This window comes from Trichogramma pretiosum, unplaced genomic scaffold (genome assembly GCF_000599845.2).
Source record: "Trichogramma pretiosum strain Unisexual culture from Peru unplaced genomic scaffold, Tpre_2.0 scaffold131, whole genome shotgun sequence".
Lineage (NCBI taxonomy): Eukaryota > Metazoa > Arthropoda > Insecta > Hymenoptera > Trichogrammatidae > Trichogramma > Trichogramma pretiosum.
This window is the reverse complement of record NW_019640808.1, coordinates 140,989-161,099: the sequence shown is the minus strand read 5'-3', so window position 1 is coordinate 161,099 and position 20,111 is coordinate 140,989. Positions and strand designations below refer to the sequence as shown.

Here is a 20,111-nt window from a genome sequence, read left to right as displayed (position 1 = left end):
TGCAAGAAGAAATTTAGACAAATTTCAAATTTGTTCATACACAAAATGACAGTACACGAAGGTCGCCGAGATTACGAATGCGACAAGTGCGAAAAAAAATTCGGGCTTAAATGTAATTTGCTCACCCACCAGAAGATAGTGCACAAAGCTTGCCAAAATTACACATGTGACAATTGTAAGAAAAAATTTAGCCAAAAATGGTATTTGCTTTTCCACCAAAGGACAGTACACGATGGTCGTAAAGAGTTTGCATGTGACAAGTGCGTGAAGAAATTTGCGCAAAAAACTCATTTACTCAGCCACCAAAAGGCAGTCCACGAGGGTCGGAAAGATTACGCATGCAACAAGTGCGGGAAGAAATTTGGGCAAAAATCGCATTTGCTCTACCACCAAAAAATAGTCCACGAGGGTCGCAAAGATTATGCATGCAACAAGTGTGAGAAGAAATTTGGGTGTAAATCCGATTTGTTAAGGCATCAAAAGGTAGTTCACGATGGTCGCAAAGATCACGCATGCGACCAGTGCGAGAAAAAATTTGGAAAAAAATCAGATTTGCTGATTCACCAAAGAACAGTCCACGAAGGTCGCAAAGATTTTGCTTGCGATAAATGCGAGAAAAAATTTAAGCGTAAACCTGATATGTTCTCGCACCAAAAAATAGTTCACGAGGGTCGTAAAGATTACATATGCGACAAATGCGAGAAGAAATTTGGACAAAAATCACATTTACTCGACCACCAAGTGAAAGTTCATGAAGGTCGCAAAGATTTCGAGTGCGACAAATGCGAAAAGAAATTTGGACATAAAACGAGTTTGCTGTTGCACCAAAAGACAGTCCACGAGGGTTGGAAAGGTTACGCATGCGACAAATGCGAACTGAAATTTGGAAAGAAATGGCATTTGTTCTCCCACCAAAGGACAGTCCACGAAGGTCGGAAAGATTACGCTTGCGACAATTGCGAAAAAAAATTTGGGTTTCAACACAGTTTGAATAGACACCAAAAAATAGCTCACGAAGGTCGCAAAGATTTCGCATGCGACAAGTGCGAGAAGAAATTTGGAGAAAAATGGAATTTGCTCTACCACCAAAAGACGATACACACAGATCGCAGAGATTACGCATGCGATAAGTGCGGGAAGAAATTTGGACAAAAATTGTCATTGATTAAGCACCAAAGAGCAGTCCACGAGGGTCACAAAGATTATGGTTGCAACAATTGCGAAAAAAAATTTGGACTTAAATGTAATTTGCTTATCCATCAAAAAACAGTACACGAAGGTCGTAAAGATTTTGCATGTGACAAGTGCGAGAAAGTATTTGCAAAAAAGTCCAACTTGTCAAGGCATCAAGTAATAGTACACGAAGGTCGTCAAGATTACGCATGCGATAAGTGCAAGATAAAATTCAGTCTCAAATCAAATTTGGTTAGACACCAAGTGAGATTCCATGAAGATAATTAAGCTTTCACACATGAAAAATGCGAAAAAATTTAGATATTAAAGTAATTTTATTGCACCTCAATAGTCCAACTGATTAACCTCAAAATATTGTTAAAACAGTCACAAATAACCAACGGTATATATATACTTCACAGAAACCAAGTCTCAGAAAATTCTCGATGATTGTCAAGATTACTTTTGTGATCAACGCGATAAATTTTTCCAAAGCTTTTTCATCCCCCACATTTGCCAAGTTTTTGCATGTAAATGTGTGAAAAGATATGCAAAATGAAAATCAATTTGACCGATCATAAACGAAATGTTTATGAAAAATGTGACGTTTTTGACTTACAGTAAATATCTAATAAATAACAAATTCGCGTACTCGGTACCTCTTCATTCATTTTCAAACTTATCGAAAAATATGTATTTCTTTACATTGCAAATTCTAAAATTAAATTTTAGAATATATTCTACTCCAGAAATATTGTGGATCAACTTATCAACCTAATTAGACGACTTGAGTGCATAATAATCTTGACATTATGATTCCTTTTTCATATGGTTCACTTTGCTATTAACTCTTTAGAAATCTTCCAAGCTCTTTTTTTTCATAATCACAAATATTCACAACTGCCCCCTCGATCTCACTTCTTAATCTTGCCCAATAAAATTGTCACGAACCTATTTTTAATCTTTCGCTCCGAGAGCGTGCATTCCATCAGTGAATTATAAATAAAAAGCGCCAATTTTTTTATGACAATTGTAAATACGTATTGATATTTATGTAGATGTTTTTTCAAAGTTTTAATAAAAAGTGTGCCAACATTATTCTGTGTGTCTTACCTAAACCTCGTGCGTTCAACTATTATCACACTTTCGTTCACCGACGCGGTCGTGTTTTATTTTTCAGCAAATTTTACGTATTATTAACTACTACTGCACTTTGCATCATTTGGCAACTTAGTTCCAAGATCTTTCTGAATTTAATACTTCAATCGAAACCAAGAAGTGTTATCTACATTCTTCAAAATTATCGAAAGCTCTCTCGATCGATACTTCTTTATCTTCAGTACTTTTACGCTTCGAACGTTAATTTTCGCCTCGCAATTCAGCGGCAAACGAAAGTTGTCGAAGGGGGGTGGCACTCTTTCTAACGATCGCAGTCGGCTTCGCAGCAGCTAAACGCATACATATACAAGGAAGCTACTGCTACATTTCTGCCGGTGCTTTTTTTATAATACGCGCACAGAAACACATTTATAAACGCGCTACGTACCTATACAGCTTGACCGCAGCTGCAGAGAGTTACCATCTCGTGCAAGTTTCAGTAGACAGACAGGCAGCGCAGCGGCGCAGCTTATACAGCCGCTTGGACTCGGAAAAAGCTACGCTGCGAGCAGTGCGCTTATAGGTACAGAGAGAGAGAGAGAGAGAGAGAGAGACAAGCATCTAAACGTGCCCGCGGGCGGTTAACTTTCCCATGCGCCGAGGCGCGAGTAAATCGCGGCGAACGAAAGAGAGAGAGAGAGGGAGAAGCGCACATCCGTGGCTATCGGTCCGCAATCACTGTATCAGGTTCAATGCGCTGCTAAGCTGCTGCCTCAGCTGTGGCTATATATATATGAATGCTGCAGCATATACATACATATAGGGTGCAGTGCTGCTTGCAGGCGGCAAAAGGTGCCGGGGATACACCGAGCCACGTGCAAAAATGTGCCCAGCTTCTTCTTCTTCCTCTTCTTCTTCTTCTTCTTCTAGTCTCGCGAGCCTATGCATAATGTATAATCCGAGCCGGTATACGCTCGACTCAACCTTAATACCTGAGAGAGCTATATATATATAGCTGTGTGAGATTGTCCGCTGATTTATCTCTCTCTCTCTCTCTCTCGCGAGAGCACGTGAGATGCTCTCCGCGTACACCATGTACACTTTTTCCCATAGGCATATTATACATATTCGTTTTCAACTTGGGATTCAAAGTTACATTACAACCTACGACCGCGACTCGCTCTATCCGTATCTTCATTTTCGAGTTCGCGCGTCTTTAATAAAAAGGAAAACAAAAAAAAAATGCTCGAGCGAAGCGAAAATTACGCAGTCTCGATACACGCCAAGTTATATCGACTATAGTTTCTTTCTTCCACGCTACTGTTAGGCCTAATGAAGGCCGCGCGCGGGGATGACCTTCGACCCTCGCGCGACCGGCACGCAAAAGCTCGCGGCATATATTTGGAGCTGTATAGTAGTTCGGTACGTGGCTCACCGTGTGTGATATAAGACAGAGTAGGAAAAAACTCGCATCTCTCTCGGGTTGTTGAAAATTTTTCACTTTTTTGCAACGAGACTCCGAGTAGCCAGTCGAGTCGAAGGGTTCCGGCATATTATCAACGAGCTTGCTTTAGCCGCGAATTTTCGTCAATTTTTCGTTGGAAATCGCGATGCGCCACGCCACATGCCTACACCGCTGTATATATAGCTCATTCGTTCGATAACGATGTCGTCGCTCGACCGGATGGCGTACACGCGATCGGCTTCTCGTATACCCACGATCGCGTACAACGCCGTATTGTAATGTCGCATGCGTGCAAAAAAAAATGAAAAAGAAAAGAACGAGAAATGAAACATCGGATTCGCGAACGAGTTCCAATACGTATACGGAGTCGGCGTCGATGTATAGCTTTGAAAAAAAAAGCTCTTATCAAACTTGCGCTCGCTCATAAAAACTCGTATATGTATATATATGTACGTGACGCGAGCGTAGTGTCGTTGTCGACGCGTAATTGCGGCCTGTAGTAGCGCTACTGTACACGAGCTTAATTAGTATAATTTGGGCTATATAGCCGCGGTGTAGTAGCCAGTCGACGAAGACGCTGTATACGATATAAAAAACAATATAAAAAGTCAAAAGAAAAATATCTCGCATTGTCCGTACGGCTCGCGTGCGTTTTTCTTTTTTTCGTCCGTTTGAATTATCTTGATCCGATAACCTCGAGCTGCACGCGTGTCCATTGTAATATACAGGAGCCGCGAGAGGGCAAGAGTTTTGCGCATACGCGATTGAATACATTTCGATATACAGGCAATTACAAATGCAGCATGTATAATATATAATAAAACAGAAGCTCTTCGACGCGATATGGCTATAACGCAACGCTGCGGCAATTGGCGAATTCATTCCGCGCGTAATGAAGCACATTCGAATCGCATTATATATATACGCGGCGGAGAAATTACTATGGCTGCCGCGGTTATATTCGAGCGCTCGCGTGTGAAAGTATCTAGTAGCTGCGAAAACCGCCGAGCTCGAATCCTCTCTCTCTCTCAACATATCTTGGCTGCTGCTGCTGCTGCCGTTGTTATTATTATTATGCGGCAAGGACGTTGAATCGTCCGCGTTGACTATTTAGGCCGCGGCTACAAAGGCATATAATATTACGATCGAGAATCATTTGCGTCGAGTCATCTCTCGCCGTTGGCGTAGTTTTGGAAAGCCGCGGAAGCTTCGCGTCGTTTTTGTAATCACCCAAAGTTTGCTATCGAAACGCCACTCGTATATATACATAGGGCCATTTTGATTACGATCGCGATCGACAGAACCGAATCGAGCTTTTCCATCTTGTTCCGATTGCAGATTTACTGCACATCTCGTTATATCGCATGAAATTATCTCTATACTCCTTGCCGACGTTTTCCTCCATTACATATTATGGCATTATTTCATATCGTACGTTCGTATACGTAGCGTGATCCAATTTATACATTATTATAAAAAAAAAAAAAACGATCAGGCGAGAACACACGACGTATCTATATAGATACATTTTTTCCTCTTTCTTTATTTCTTTTTTTTTTTTTTTTATATAAGCTGCTCGAGGTACAATTTCTTGCCTTTTGACAATTACTCATTAAAAATTAACGCCGCGCGCGTCAATTAGCATGCGTGCGTTAACTCGCGCGTGTGTGTGTGTGTGCCACACTCTCGCGTGCGCATTTATCTAATTGGCTTGAAATGTTAATTTTCAAGGACGATCGCGACGATATTATTCGCGTATTATTGTAGGCTGCACCGCGATCGAGATGCGAGATGGCTATCAGAGGTGAGATAGATAGACGCGCGTATATGCACATAAGTATCTCTGATTTCTATATGTATTATTTCGCCGATGTAAAAGCCAAAAGCTCGTCAAAAGTCGAGGAAAAAAAAAAGAAAACAAACGGACGAGTAAATAACCCGAGAGAAAGCAGCCGCGCAGCGATATTTATGTGCGTCGTTGTTGTTGTTGATGTTGTTGATTATTGTATGCACTCCTGGAAGTCAGTGTGTTTTGAAGAAGAAGCAAGCAAGCAAGAAACGCGAGCCTTGCCCGCATCGACGATTTCCCAATATGCATGTATGCACGGCAGAGAGCAAGTATATCAATGCTTCGGTGTGTAAGGATAAAAATCAAATGCCTCGTGTGCGCGCACGCGTGCCCCTGCATCGTGCTCATGTATGTGTGTGTGTGTACATTTCCTTCTCGCTTCCGATCACGACCGAGAAGTGCAGCAGCAGCAGCAGCAGCAGCAGCAGGTGGATACGGTGAAATTGACTTCACGGAAAATTCAATCTGCCGTGCTAGTCGTAGCAGTATAGTAGTTGTTGTTTTAGTGTAGTAGCCAGGCATGTAGTAGTAGTAGTAGTGGTAAAATAGTGGTATGCCTTGAGTGCATCGTGTGTCTCTGCATCGCCGCGCTGCTGCAAATATCCTCTCCTGCCGCGGCGGCGGCGATATAGCGGTAGCAGTCAGTCTAATTCTGGGTTATTACCCGCAGAGAGAGAGAGAGAGAGAGACTCGGATATTATGTCTCATCCTGCTCCGAGCGCAGTAGTGGCGAGCAAAAGAGAGATACACTACTGGCTGCGTTTTATATATAGATATATTTATCCTGGCAGCTATATGGAGATTCGTTTATTATTACGTTTTATACAAGATGTTCGTAAATGCTTGAGAGCTCGATTCCTTTCGTGATTTGTCTCGAGCTAGTGTACATATTGTGGTACACCTCTCGCTTCGATGAATTGTCAAACTGACGCGCCTATATATACAAGTGCGGCCGCGGAAAATTGTTGGAAATGCAGCAGAAACAAAATATAGGCTTCTTGTGTGCCCACGCGCGTCGCGCAGCGTAACATTCGTCTGTGTGTGTGTGTGTATTATAATGCAGTGCTTGAGCGACACGAGACGTGCACACGCATGCTTCTATATGGTCGTCCACTATACATACTCTTATGATACGGCGCACGCTCGGACAGAGGCGACTCGTCCTTCGAGTCTCTCGCGCGACTTTTCAATTCTGAAGAAATATTTGCCTTGCGATGTACTACTCTACTCGTCGACTACAAATATTGCCCGCCGCGCGACCAAGTACGGGAACTACGTCGTGTATATTATCCGTCGCGAGCGATGACGCGATTCGCGAGCTTGGACCCGTACTTTTTTTACTCTCTATCGCGAATATAATATACGAATGTTCGCGCGGGTGACGATTTATCATTTTGATATCCTGTGTGTGTGTGCGGTACGCGTCGATGCAGGTTCACACCCGATCGAGAAGAAGAATAAAAAGAAAAACAACGACGACTACGCGCATCGAATCGTCGTATATGCTTTTGCGAGTAAAGCTCCGCATTAATTCGCTCGTGTATTAAAGTTGACTCGAGCATCGCGGCTCAATCATACATGTGTACACACAATATATAATGTAGTAAGCGCGGCGCTGCACACACGTTTTCCGTTCGATTTACAATGTTTCGCAACTCGATCTTTATTCAATATTATAAAAGCGCGACTCGTCTCTCTCCCTTTCTCGGTGTGTGTGTGTCTTGTTTTTCAACGCAAATTTCGTACATGTAAGTTTATGACATGTATATGCCGCACGATGACAGCTACTCACTCGAGCGATTTCAACGTTATCGGTATGCACAATATCAGCGATCGTACTTGGCTCCTCGATGATACACAAACAAATATATGTATATAATAAATTAAGAGAGAGCGACGATTACACGTGTGCCGATATATCAAAATCGTTTAGCATCTTCATCCCAACGATTATTTATAATTGATATGTGTGTGTATATAAACATCGATACGATGTGTGCGTATACACAAAATACGATCGAGAAGTGGAATAAATAATTTTTTTTTTCAACAATCGAGTCTGATCGTTTTCTTTTGTTTCTCTCTTTCTTTCGCTGCGCATTGTCTTCCTCTCGACTATATACATGTAATACACGACGAGCATCGATTATGTTATTTTACATGCCTCGCTTCGCTCCGTTTCGATTTCGAATCGCGCTACATAATACCGATCGCGAAGCGCTCCGAAAACACACACAGAGAGGGGAAAAGAATAATTTAATTATTCGTCGATCGAACGAACCGACGAAAAAATGTCCATCGCGAGTCGATTCGGTTTGGGCAGAGGTGCGCAGCGGCAAATCAGGCCGTACGTATACGTCGAGCGACACACAAAGTTTGCATGTAAAACGAGCCGTAAGGTCAATGCGGGCTCCGATATATGCCGCGTGCGTTTGTTATACCCGTGTATACATATGTGCTGCTGTGTGTATATTATAATATTATACGGCTTCCTGCTTCGACGCCGCATATATATCTAGTGTAACTCGTATATATATGCATTATTATTGTTGTATATATATCGGACGACCGGCCGGCGATCTCTACCTACATATATAATGCATTATAATAAGCGCGTACGACGAGCCACAACTTCTCTAATGTGCATTCGTATACATCGACGTTTTCTGCTGCAGCTGCGACTCGGAATGTCGTAGGAGGCACTCACGCTTCTTCGCGTTTTTCATAACATTTTTTCTTCTCTTTTCGTAAGTAACGAAAGTAATACGTTTCGACCAGCGAGTATATAACCGCGTCGAACGCACGTGGTATAAGAACTTGGACGTTGTAGTCCGTGTCTCTTTCTATGCTCATGCATAATAAGTACTCGCGCTTGCGTATATTCCATGCCCGAGTCGTGTATGAATATATATAAATCTGACGCAAAATCTGCATCTATAAGGCCAACGATATTTAGATGAATTATTATGGCGCGTATGTAAAGAGACTTCGGCCGCCGCCGCTGAGAATGATCTATCGAGTTGTTTATTATTTTTTTTTCTTTTTCGTACGCAGGATTTCCTTTTCATTCGGTTTTATGCCGCGTCGAAGGATGCATTACACCTGCGCGCAGGCTCTTAGGGCGTTTCGACGAGTTTCACAGTTACATCGACCACCCGAGCGTAAACATTCGTTCGTTGCCTTTTTCCCAATTGCGAAAAGAACGAATCATCGATTCCGATATCCGATCGATGATATTTCGAACGAGTCGAAAGAAGCTCGCCGTCCATCGGACAAAAATGGCTCGATACGCAAAGCCTCGCTCCACGCCACATTGAAAATTGCCGTCGAGCTATATACTAACGAAGATGTTGTGGTAGCGACGCGCGCTAATTCACGAAGACGAGGATTTCACAATTGACGAATAGATGCGCGCGTTAGCCTATCCTCGCGTAGATCCTTTATGTATGCACGTCTATACACGACGTCGACGACGCGGCTATTTACGAGGATCGTAAAAAAAGGCGCGCAATTGTAAATCATCTTTATTTAACGCGGATTGCCTTGCAAATCCTCTACCGGACAGGTATAGAAAACATTTCGTTTTTTTTTCTCTTTTTCATTTCGTTCGCCATACATAGACTCGCAATTGTACACATATACGCAACTTGTATATACATCATAGTTCTGTTTTAGTCCGTTGCTCATATTATATTATTAATATATTATAAAGCTGGCGCGCATGCATGTGTGGACTCGCTCGGCTAGTCGCTGCTGCTGCTGCATAGCTCTCGTCTTGTTTAAATATACGCGCTCTCCGCGCGCAAGAAGACATGACGTTATACTATTTACGATAAAAAAAAACGACTACTTAACGTTTCCATGAACGTATGCGCGAGCGCGCGCTCCACCACTATATACGCCAGTTTTTTATGATTTATTTTTTCTTTTCTCTCAGCCTCGACTTCGGACCCGTGGAATTTCGTATGCGCGAATTTTTCTTACTCATACAAGTCAAATAGGGAAAAATTCGACGCTCCACCGAGAATGGCGAAATCTTGATTTTCTTTTTCTTTTTTTTGTTTTGCCTGTGCCGAGTTACGATCGCGACTTCGATGCGCGCTTTAAATACCTCCAAGATACACTTGGTGCCTTGGCGCCTTCCAAGTTTTTCGCGTACATTTAAAAATTTATAAACGATGCGAATCTTTCGACGTGCAAAACTGTTTCGTGCATGCGTATGCCTGTTGTACGCGATAACTCGACACGTGATCTCTTTTTATTCTTCGCTGCCGCTGATTTTTTTTTCTCTTTCATCCGCTTGTGCAATTATTTTACAAGAATCTGCATTAATCGCGCGACGATCGATATAAAAACTGCTAAACGATGTCCTTTAATTAGCCATAAAGACTCATCACGTGTACAAAACGAGTCTTTCGTAATTAGAATATAATCTTTGACACGAATGTGTTGACTAATATGCGTGACATCGCGAGATTATGCGCGTCTCGACTCACGGCTGCTGCTGCTGCCTCTCGATGATATTGTAAATGCATAATTCTAAGATGTAAGCTAAATAGATGATACACATTACGACTTACCATTGTAAGTATTATATTGTACGCCGCCGCGCGCGTATATATAATAATGTACGCTCCATCTGCGACCCGGCGATGCATATCTAATCTGCGAAATATCATTAACATATTATAACTCTTCGGTGCACGGTATATATTTATGTAATCGCGCGCGAGCGAGCATCGAAAAAAAAAGAAAAGAACAAAAAAAAGAGAGAGAGAGGAGAGAACGGGTCGTGCGATTTGGTTAGATTTGCAAAGCTGCGTTCATTATTGAGCTGTTTTTATTATCGTCGTCGCGAGTTGTATAAAATCTTGGTCGTTTATCGTTTTCCTTTTCTCTTGGGGGGGAGCTGCTGACATCGCGTTTCGTTTGTTCAAGTTCATTTTTGGCCTCAATGTCATCATCGCTCGCTGAATTTGTATACAAAATCATCGCACGCGCTTCTCGATCTACAACAGAGCCGCGAGAAAAAACAATTCATTCAAATCTTCCGTATCTGACAGTTACGAAATTATAAATAAAAAAAACGTCAATTGTATCAATAAATTTATTCATATCGAATTCTTCTCCGATTACATTCTTGCATTTTTAAGCATTAGCAGGCAAAATATATTTCATAATTACAATGTAAAGACCTAGTTAATTTTCTATGATTCTTTATGATATTTAAGATCAAACGAAAGATGAAAATAATTGAGCTTTAATGAGCTTTAACGTAAACCAATTATTGAATGACTTGTAGATAAAATAGATTTTCATAAATAATGCAAAAAATATTGTACGAAACAAATTTGAAGCAAAGAAATCTTAAGATAGATAAAGGTAAAATTAAGACTGAAAATCTCATACGATAGGGTGTGCATCTTGCATTGTAAACAATTAACTCTAGCATAAAAAATGCGAGTTTCCAGATCCTTCAAAAGGGCTTTAAAAGTGCGTTTACTCACAGCGCGAACCGCGACGAGCGGAAAAAGACGAGGCAATTACTTAAATCTTATCGTCGCGCGATAAATGAAAAAAAAAGCAGAAGATTAATGGCGAAGCACGTCTACTCGAACAGATACTCGTATGGCAGAAATTATCATATCGAAGTCAACGCGATCGGTTAAAATTCCAGCTATACAGATTCGTTAGAAAACGAATTCGTCGATCGACGATCGATCGGTCGCGCGACTCCAACGAAGATCTGCCTTATCGTCTCTTCCGATTATAATTACAAATTCGCGCGACGAGGAAAGGACGATCGCCCCTTCGCGAATGCCGCCGGTTATACCGCGCCGAGCGCAGCTCGACCGTCCGGCCTCTCGACGACAGACCGATTTCAGGGGCAATTTTTCGTACAAAGTATATCACCATTATAACCGCGGAGCGACGAGAGAGAAAAACGATGCAGTCTATAGTATCGCCAGGGAAGATCTCCTTGACACGAAATAATTACAATTCTGAATCCTTCTGTTTTTTATTGTTGTGTGTGTATGTGTGTGTGCGTATAAATTGTAAATACACATGCGTGAGTACGCGTGCTCGTAATAACTCGTTCAACCAGTATATGAATTCGATCGCACAGCAGCAGCAGCCGGCTAATAATAATTATGTATATGGAAATATCGATGCGCTCTTTAATGCCTGAAAATCGCGGTATGCGCGCTATTCGCTAAATTAGACATTTAAACTGGATTTCAAGCAGCGGAAGAATTCCTCTTGACCTGCTGCTGCTATATAATAATCTCATTTTTATTTATGCTCCTTATATACACATACACGTACGCAGATTATACGAGAGCTCGGAGTGGATTCTCTACTTTTTGAAGCGCATGCGTATGTGTGTGTGTGCGGATAAAAAAACCACAACTAATTCTATGATATATAATCCTTGAAAAAGCATTCACGATATTTAAGATATAAGATTTAACACCTGTTATCCTTTTAATCTCTCGATGTCAAGAAAAAAAGTGGTTTTTTCATACATATAGAATTCTAATTTTTATCACCGATACTTGGAGAATTTCATAATAAATCAGAAAAAAAAGCCGGGCTTCCCTACACGAGAAGAAGAGACGAGTGAATATTTTAATATTTATAACCATATCCTACGTATAAATATACGTAATACAATACCCCCCAGAGTATAGCGAGAGAGATTTTATACTCGATTTTTATGTGCTTTATTTTTTCAAGCGCAATATTAATAATTTTCGAATTTATAATTGACTTATCCACGTGTAAAATCTTAATTACAGGTAATGGGAAAACAACAGTACGTAATAAAGCCGATGGTTATGGAGGATGAAAATAACGGCGGTCGTGGCGGCGGCAGCAGCAATGGTAGCGATAATCCAGCAGATGTTGCCGGAAGCGGCGGCGTCGTCAGGGAAGCGGCCCTCGAGCACGCACCAGCCTTGACTGAGGAGTACCTGCGCGAACACGGGATTCCTCTTCACCAAGCCATTCAGCAGGTATGTGTAGCGTGTACATGGATACGGCTATGTGATATATAATAACCATTTACTTACACGTGAGAACGCACCGTAGCTCCGATGTATGTTGTGTATGTATGTGTGTGTTATACTTACACACACCCCCCCTTGTTTATTACGAAGCGCGCGCGTGTATAACGACCAGCTGATTTAATAATACCGTTTTCTCGAGGTTCTTGTATTTCGCGGGCGCGCGCGCGCAAGACTGACCAAATTCAAGGAACCGACGAACGCGCAACAAACCATTTTCGACCATTATAATATTATATAGAATTTCGCGCTGCGAAGCTCGCGTGATCCATCCATCCTATATCCAGCCAGTGAGTGCAACGTTCGACAATGCACACACAGCGCATGTTCAACTTTCACGCGCCGCCGCCGTGCTTATATATATATAGGCGAGAAAAACTAAATCCCGTTGCAGAGACGGCGAATCGCAACGGCTTATGAAGATTTTTTCTCGCTGCGAGAGAATATTCTTCCTTTATATTTATTCTACCGTCTCTCTATCGCGCTCCCCCATTTTTTTTTTTTTTATATCGTTGGCGTTTTTACACACGTGCTGCGACGAGTTGACGTTACACGCGCGTACGTAAAAAAGAGGCAAAAACGATTTTACTTTTTACTCGACGCGACGACGTCATTTCGATTCGCGAATTCCTTCGAGTAATCGATAATTAGCTCTCGAGCTCTGGACCTCCGAGAATAGATGATTTTTTCTCGAGAAATGCGCACATACGCACACACACGCTCGAAACTCGTCGATCAATCATGCGTGGCGTGCGCACGTATACTATATAGGCTCGCTCGATATACCCCCGAGAGAATGCGAAATTGAATCGAAACACAGACTCGTCGAACTGCAGCAGCAAACGCACACATACACATACACACAAACATGCACATACACTTTACTCTCATTTGTCATTGGTATAGTTGAACAGCAGCAATAAGGAGGACTACGATGTACATAACGCAGCAGCTTTTGAATATTTAGAAAGCGCATACGAGCGCGCGAAAAATCGTTTCTGTACACCGATTTCACGATCTCCGCGCGGCAGCTACGACGGTCTACACGCGTGATTGATCATTATGGGCGCGCGTTAATTTGGAATAGGATGCAGAAAATTACACGCATGCACGTGTTCGTGTGTGTGTGTGCGTCGGAGCTACGCAGGCCCCCATTGAGAAATCACTTTTCCATCCGCGTAAAACGAAAAATATGCGTGCCGCACAATCACACGTGTGCACACACACTTACGTACTGCAATAATATTCCTGACATGTGTTAGCGCAATATTTCGTCCAATATGCATCGCGTGCCTCGGCTGCTGGAACTTTCACAAACGTACATTTGACTTACCCACACATATACGTATGCGCTGCGCTAATTACTTTTGGGCCCAGGAGGTTCGAGCGAGCTACGCGCGTTGCTGAAATAATAAAAAAAAATAATCGAAAATCTACAAGTGCTATTAATCTCCTTGTGAAATATATATATCGGTGCGGCTGTGTACGCGGGACTTGATATAGACGAAAACCTAAAAGCCGGTACACACGATAATTATCGCTCAACCTCTCGTATTATTATTACGGGGACTCGACACTTGCCTCGTTAGGAGATATACAGGTCTATATATCGATATTCTCATAATCTCCGACGCGGGGACGAGTATCGTTCACCGGTAAATACATATTATACAGCTCGATCGATTTCGACAACGCAACGACGAAAAAAAAGACAGCTCTCGTTCATCGTCGTGTGCATTTACCTATAATATGCGCACGGGTAATCATACGGGCCCGCGTCGCGATTGGCAAATGTCAACAGCCGCGCGCACACGATACAGATATATATTTTTTTTTTTCATAATGCATTTGCCACCGAGTGATAGGGGTACTATCCACTAACGCAAGCTCCATTATCGTTTTGGGGACGAGTGACGACGCGACTATAGTAGACGTTGTTGTTGTTGTTGTTGTTGTTGTTGCTGTTGTTTCAAAAAACAAAATTAATTCCTTGATTTTTTTTTGTTCATTCTTTTTTGCAGTTCGAGGCGTGGTGGTCGTCGCTGACGTGCGTCGCGGCGGGCAGCACTCCGCGCTTCGTCGTGGACGGACAGGCGCCCCTGCGCCAGTGCCTGCACCCGGAGGCCTGCAACAAACACATCGAGCTGCCGGCGCACTACTGCACCTTCCACGATCTGCGGAAGGAGTTCGCCGCCTGCTACTCGTCCAACGACGAGCTCTCCATGCTCGGCATCCAGGACATGATCGAATGTATCCTTTTTCACCTATATATCATACGCGAACGATTTGTATTATTAACGATTCGGTATGGGTCGTAACGAGATCTGGTTTTAGGCACACACTCTTATAGACCGAGTGTACCTATACATGATACGACTTGCGTCGCGCGCGCGCAGGTCAACGGTGTCAGGGAACTTTTCCCAACGACGAAATTACCAATGCAAAAAAGTCGAGAACGCGAGTCGCGCAAAACGGTCGAGCTTCGATGCTCGCCTCACGGCTCTGCAGCGTATACATGTAAGCGCGTATATTACGTATGCGCTCGTTGAGCCCGTCAAACGTTTCGAGATGGCACTTTGTGCCGCGTCTCTCTCCCTTTTCAACGATCGAGACGACGACGACGACTTCCTCCGCGCGAGCTGTGGCAGCGCATTTGCACAAGCACGGACATTTAAACATGTGCGCATGAGAAAATGGGCTCAGAAAATTTTATGATAATTTACCAATTTTTTTTTCGTTCTCTTTGCCTTGCCTCGAGAGTCGAGCGCGACTAATAATCTATGCGCAAACAATGAAGTAGTTTTTCTCTCCTCAGTTTCCTGCGTACACTTATTGCGTACGTTTCGCAATTCGTCGTTTAGTCATCTCTCATTGACTTTTGCTGCACTCGTGCCTTCTGTCTAAACATTTTCGAGCTCTCGATCGACGTTTCGCTTCGATAATCGTCATCGGTCTAATGCCACGACCGATAACAATCGGTATAATACCAAGAATCGAACCGAAAGATCGATACCAATCTCTCTCGCGGGCCGCCGAAACGCCGTTACAAAAATTTGCCGTACTATATACGCACACACTCGCACGCGACAATGAAGACATATTAAGTATTTTAATCGAGTTCTCTAACTCGACTCGCGTGTGTATTATTGCAAAGCCTTGTGCGTGTAGTACGCGGCCCACAATGTCGCGCGACACACGCACGCAAAACAGATGTTATCTATTTTTAGTCGCTCGTTTTTGTACAACAAAGAATCCGCTCTCTCGCGTACGTAATAAAATAAAAATCCTCTCTCTCTCTCTCTCTCTCTCTCTATGCTGTTCCGCGAGCGAGAGATCGGTATAGTCCGGATTTGGTGCGCGCGCGTCTCTCGATACGTAGCACTCGAATCTCCCTGATTTTGCGCTCGCGACTGCAGAGAAAAGAACTACAAGTATAAAAGCTGAGTCTTGACTTTGCGCTTTATCTCGTAGTCGGGTCGGTCGTCGTCTGCTTGCTGCGCGGAGACGAACGATCGTCATCCGAGTCGTTTTCTCACGCGCGATCTCGCTGGCACGTATGTGTATAAGTCGAGCGATTCAGCAGCTTTTATACGAGCTGCCGCACCGATACGACGATTCTTAGCTCGAGTAGAGCTCGAGCCAGCTCGCGCGCCGTACTCGTGAGGTACCATACATCATTAACGATCGCGCGACTCTACTATTTTGTTGTGTGCGTTAAAAAGCACATTTGTTTCGCCTATACGAGCTTATATATACCGTGTATAAGAGCAACGGCAGCAGCAAGCGACCGGGGCGAGATCTGTCAAGCACATACGTGTACTAACTGTACCAAGACGTCGAGCGTGCGTAAACGCGCGGGACTCGTGCGCCACCGCCACCACCGCCGCCGCCATACGTATATCATATCGGAGTTTGCGTTTTGCGGCGCGGTTGACACTCGCATCGTAGCGCGCGATGTCGACGGACTAAACGTCGCCTTACACTCCGAACCCATGAGAATAAGTTGTGTGTGCGTGTGCGCGAAAAAAGTGTAGCACGCGCGTGTGTGTGCATGTGTGCGGCGTCAGCTCCGATCTGGTCTAAAGCGAGGACGAAAGCTCGCGATCAGTCGGTGCGTGGAGAACACAAATGCTCGACGTTCTCGCGGGTGGTGCTGCTCGTTGTGCTCGTAGTTTTGTGCGATATTAAAGCTCGTCTCGTGCACGTACAGGAGAGAGATCGGTAAACTGTGTCGCCAACGGCGAGTGGTGTCTTTTCATCCATCGACATTACCGAGGTAAGAAAATTCACTCGATAACTCGAGGCTAATTAAACGAGCATTTTCTTTTTCCTTCTGCTCGCGAATCGTTCCACAAAAAAAAAAGAGGAAGAAAATAATAACACCAATATCGAAGTCGTATCTAAACTGGTGCGTGCGACGCGAGAGAGAGAGAAAGACAGCATATCCGCTCGCTCGCGCATATTACGTACGTTGCAGTTGGCGACTCGAGTCGACGGTCGAGTCGACGTCGACGACGGTATGCGGCACATTTTGCATTCGACACTCGATATTTTTCAAGCTAAAAGCCATTGCACGGGTATACTTGTAATACGCGCCTTGCGCTCGCTATCGTTTATCTCCGTTAAACGCAGCTTACGCAATTGATTGTACGACGACGACGAAAAAAAAAAACACACACAACGACGAAACTGTACTTTGTGGCTCGCGGATGTTTATGTGACTTTGGTGCGCGATTTGCGATTATTATTATTATTTTATCCACGATTATTACGCGTATTGCGAATGCGCAGGGATGAAAAGTCGCGTTTCATCGTGTTTCGATACTTCATAAATTCGACCGCAAACTTTTCCAACGCGACTCTATCCGCGTCTTTAGTATTATAGACGTTATTATTACTCGATCGTCGTCGTCGTCTTCGTCGCTATCGATCGAGATTACTTTATACCCATGTATTACAACGACTCTGCGTCGCGCGTATTATCAACGAGTACGAGTAAGATAATTTCTTCTTCTTGGGCCGCGAAGGGGTATACTCTCTCAAGCTTCAATAGCGCTCGCCCGAGAATCGGCCCCTTCGAGTGGCTCGCTCGCACGCGCGCGTTATATTATAATGTCACACGCGCCTCGTGTGAACGCCGCGCAGCAGCTCGTTATATTACAATAAGTAGAAAAGAGTCGAGTGGCGCAGCGCTATAGGCAAAGAGTCATAGAAACAAGGAAGAAGAAGAGAAAGAAAAAAAAGCACACGCGCAAGTGTGACTCAGGCGCGCCAGAAAGAGAGGGAGAACAAACTTTTTCTCGAGAGCAATCGCTGCGTGTGATCGATGTTGGACTTTTGTAAACAGCCCCCGCGAGTGCAGCGAGAGGTTCGTTTCGCGGCTCTCTCGCGTTTCACGTGTGTGCATTGTATATACGATCGATTGATCATGTACGCGTATGTATATGCGTTATAATAAAGGTATGCACGATCGGCACTTGGATAAACGCCCGTTATATTTATACGCGCGTCGCGATGTTTGAGCATACCATCGAGCGACCACCTGTTGCGTTCGCGAGAGAGGCTTCGAAAGCTTACTCTTATCTTCGCGTTCGACGTTCGCGTGTGTATCCTATACACGAGAGATCGTTACCAGCGAAACGTCGTTCGATCTTGCGCCAATGAAAAGTATAGAAAAAAACTTGGATCGATCCACTTCCAGCAATAAACAAATCAAACTTGTTTATCCGTTTCTCTATTCGTTAGCAAGTTTTCAAGCGTTTATTTCGAGCTTTTCTGCCTGATACATACATACGTTTCGACATGCACAGTAGTGTCAGCGTTATGTTATATACGTTATATAGAGGAGGCCGTCTTATCGCCTCGCTCAGCTGCTGTTATATACGCTTGCTTGCTCTCTCTCTCTCTTACACGCATGCACTCTTTCTCGGAGTTCAGAGGTCGAGCTTTGATTATCTTTCGCGAGAGTCGATCGGAACTGTATCGAGGCCCGCAGTTTATCGTGTACTTTGCCGCTGCGTTACACATACGGAATTTGCCGATTTTTGCTCTCCAGAGATTCGAAGAGGTCCACACACGAGGATCCTTCGTAATAATTATACGCGCGTGTGATCGAATATCCGATGGCACTTTTGGATCGATCCCTGCGTCTTGATCATTCGGTAAGCCCCAGCTTGAAGCACGAATCGACGATAACTTATATCAACGCTTTTTCCATTAGTTACGAAACAAGGCTAAGAATTATCGACTCGAAGAAACTTCTTCTTCTTCTCTGTCGCTTCTTCGACACTCGTTTCTTATTTAAATCGGATAAAAAAACACTTTGCGCTGGTTGCATGAAAATTAAGCCGAATTAATCTTTTTTTTAACTCATAAATTTTTAATCGATAAACTGAAAAATCTAAACTGTACATACAAGTGTAGAGAAACAATAACGAAATATTTCCTTAACCACACGTCGATAGATTTTAACCTTCCACGCGAAAAGGATCATGATTTCCATGTACAGGAAGCTCAGGATATGGTTGCGATCATTCAAAGAATGATCAAGGATGGTAAGAGCATAAACTATCAGTTATAATTTTTTTTTCTCTCAATTTACATCTGTCTTACCTTATCATTATTTCGACGAATATGTAATTGGAAGTAAATCGTCTGAAAATCTTTAATCACGGTGGATGTTATAAATTTAAAAAAAAAAGTCGATACTTGTAACGGTACCCTGAGGCAGCAGAAAAAAAAACATGTTCGAACTGAAAATTGACCATTATACGATAAATCGCTACGTTTCCGGCCTATCTACGTGTATATGAAGCGTAAAACAATTGAAAGGAAAAAAAAACGGCACGGCAAGTGCTGCGTCTGCGAATTTGAAAAAAAAAAAAAAACAAAGAAGAGAGTATAGCTCGCTGTGTGCCTGTCATGGAAATAAGAGCCACGCGCGAGGGTGTACGATTACTTTACAATTCAAGCGCGCGCGTTCGAGCCAACTTGGCGATTACGGTCGAAGCTCGTACATACGTGTTTCCTCGTGTGCTTTGGGAAATCGCGAATATAAAATTGTCACCTCGACCGCAGTTCTTTCGAAACTTTCGCTCGGTTCGCACTCACGGGGGCACACGTCGTTTGGCATTTTTTTTATTTCACGATCGAATGTATCGTAATGATCTTGGTGCATCACCTGCTGCGGAGGATAAAGTTGAATCTGATCGCTAGATGCTTGGTTCAGTTCTTGATACGCGCGTGCTTGAAAAAGCTCGCCGAACTCTTCGATAAAAGTTTTAGTTTCGAGTAAAATGCTTTAGCTGCGTGAATTCGTAGGTGATATTACGAAGATGAAATTTTTTTTTTGGTAAATAAGAATCGATCGTTAATCGCTGCACGTCGAACGTCTCTCTGTTGCAGGTCATGTATTCAACAACTCCGAAGTGGTGAACATAGTCCTCGAACCTGGAATATG

The 20,111-nt window shown here is 43.2% G+C and overlaps 1 protein-coding gene across 1 annotated transcript in view; it reads left to right on the top strand.

Annotated features, from left to right (window-relative positions):
- The window catches only part of LOC106657653 (RNA-binding protein fusilli), a 36,245-nt gene that overhangs the window by 7,738 nt on the left and 8,396 nt on the right, over positions 1-20,111 (top strand). Inside the window, exons 3-6 of the mRNA XM_014379269.2 lie at positions 12,386-12,601; positions 14,674-14,902; positions 19,117-19,206; positions 20,057-20,111. Of these exons, the coding sequence (XP_014234755.1) occupies positions 12,386-12,601; positions 14,674-14,902; positions 19,117-19,206; positions 20,057-20,111 (590 nt within the window). The remainder of the gene's footprint in view (positions 1-12,385; positions 12,602-14,673; positions 14,903-19,116; positions 19,207-20,056) is intronic.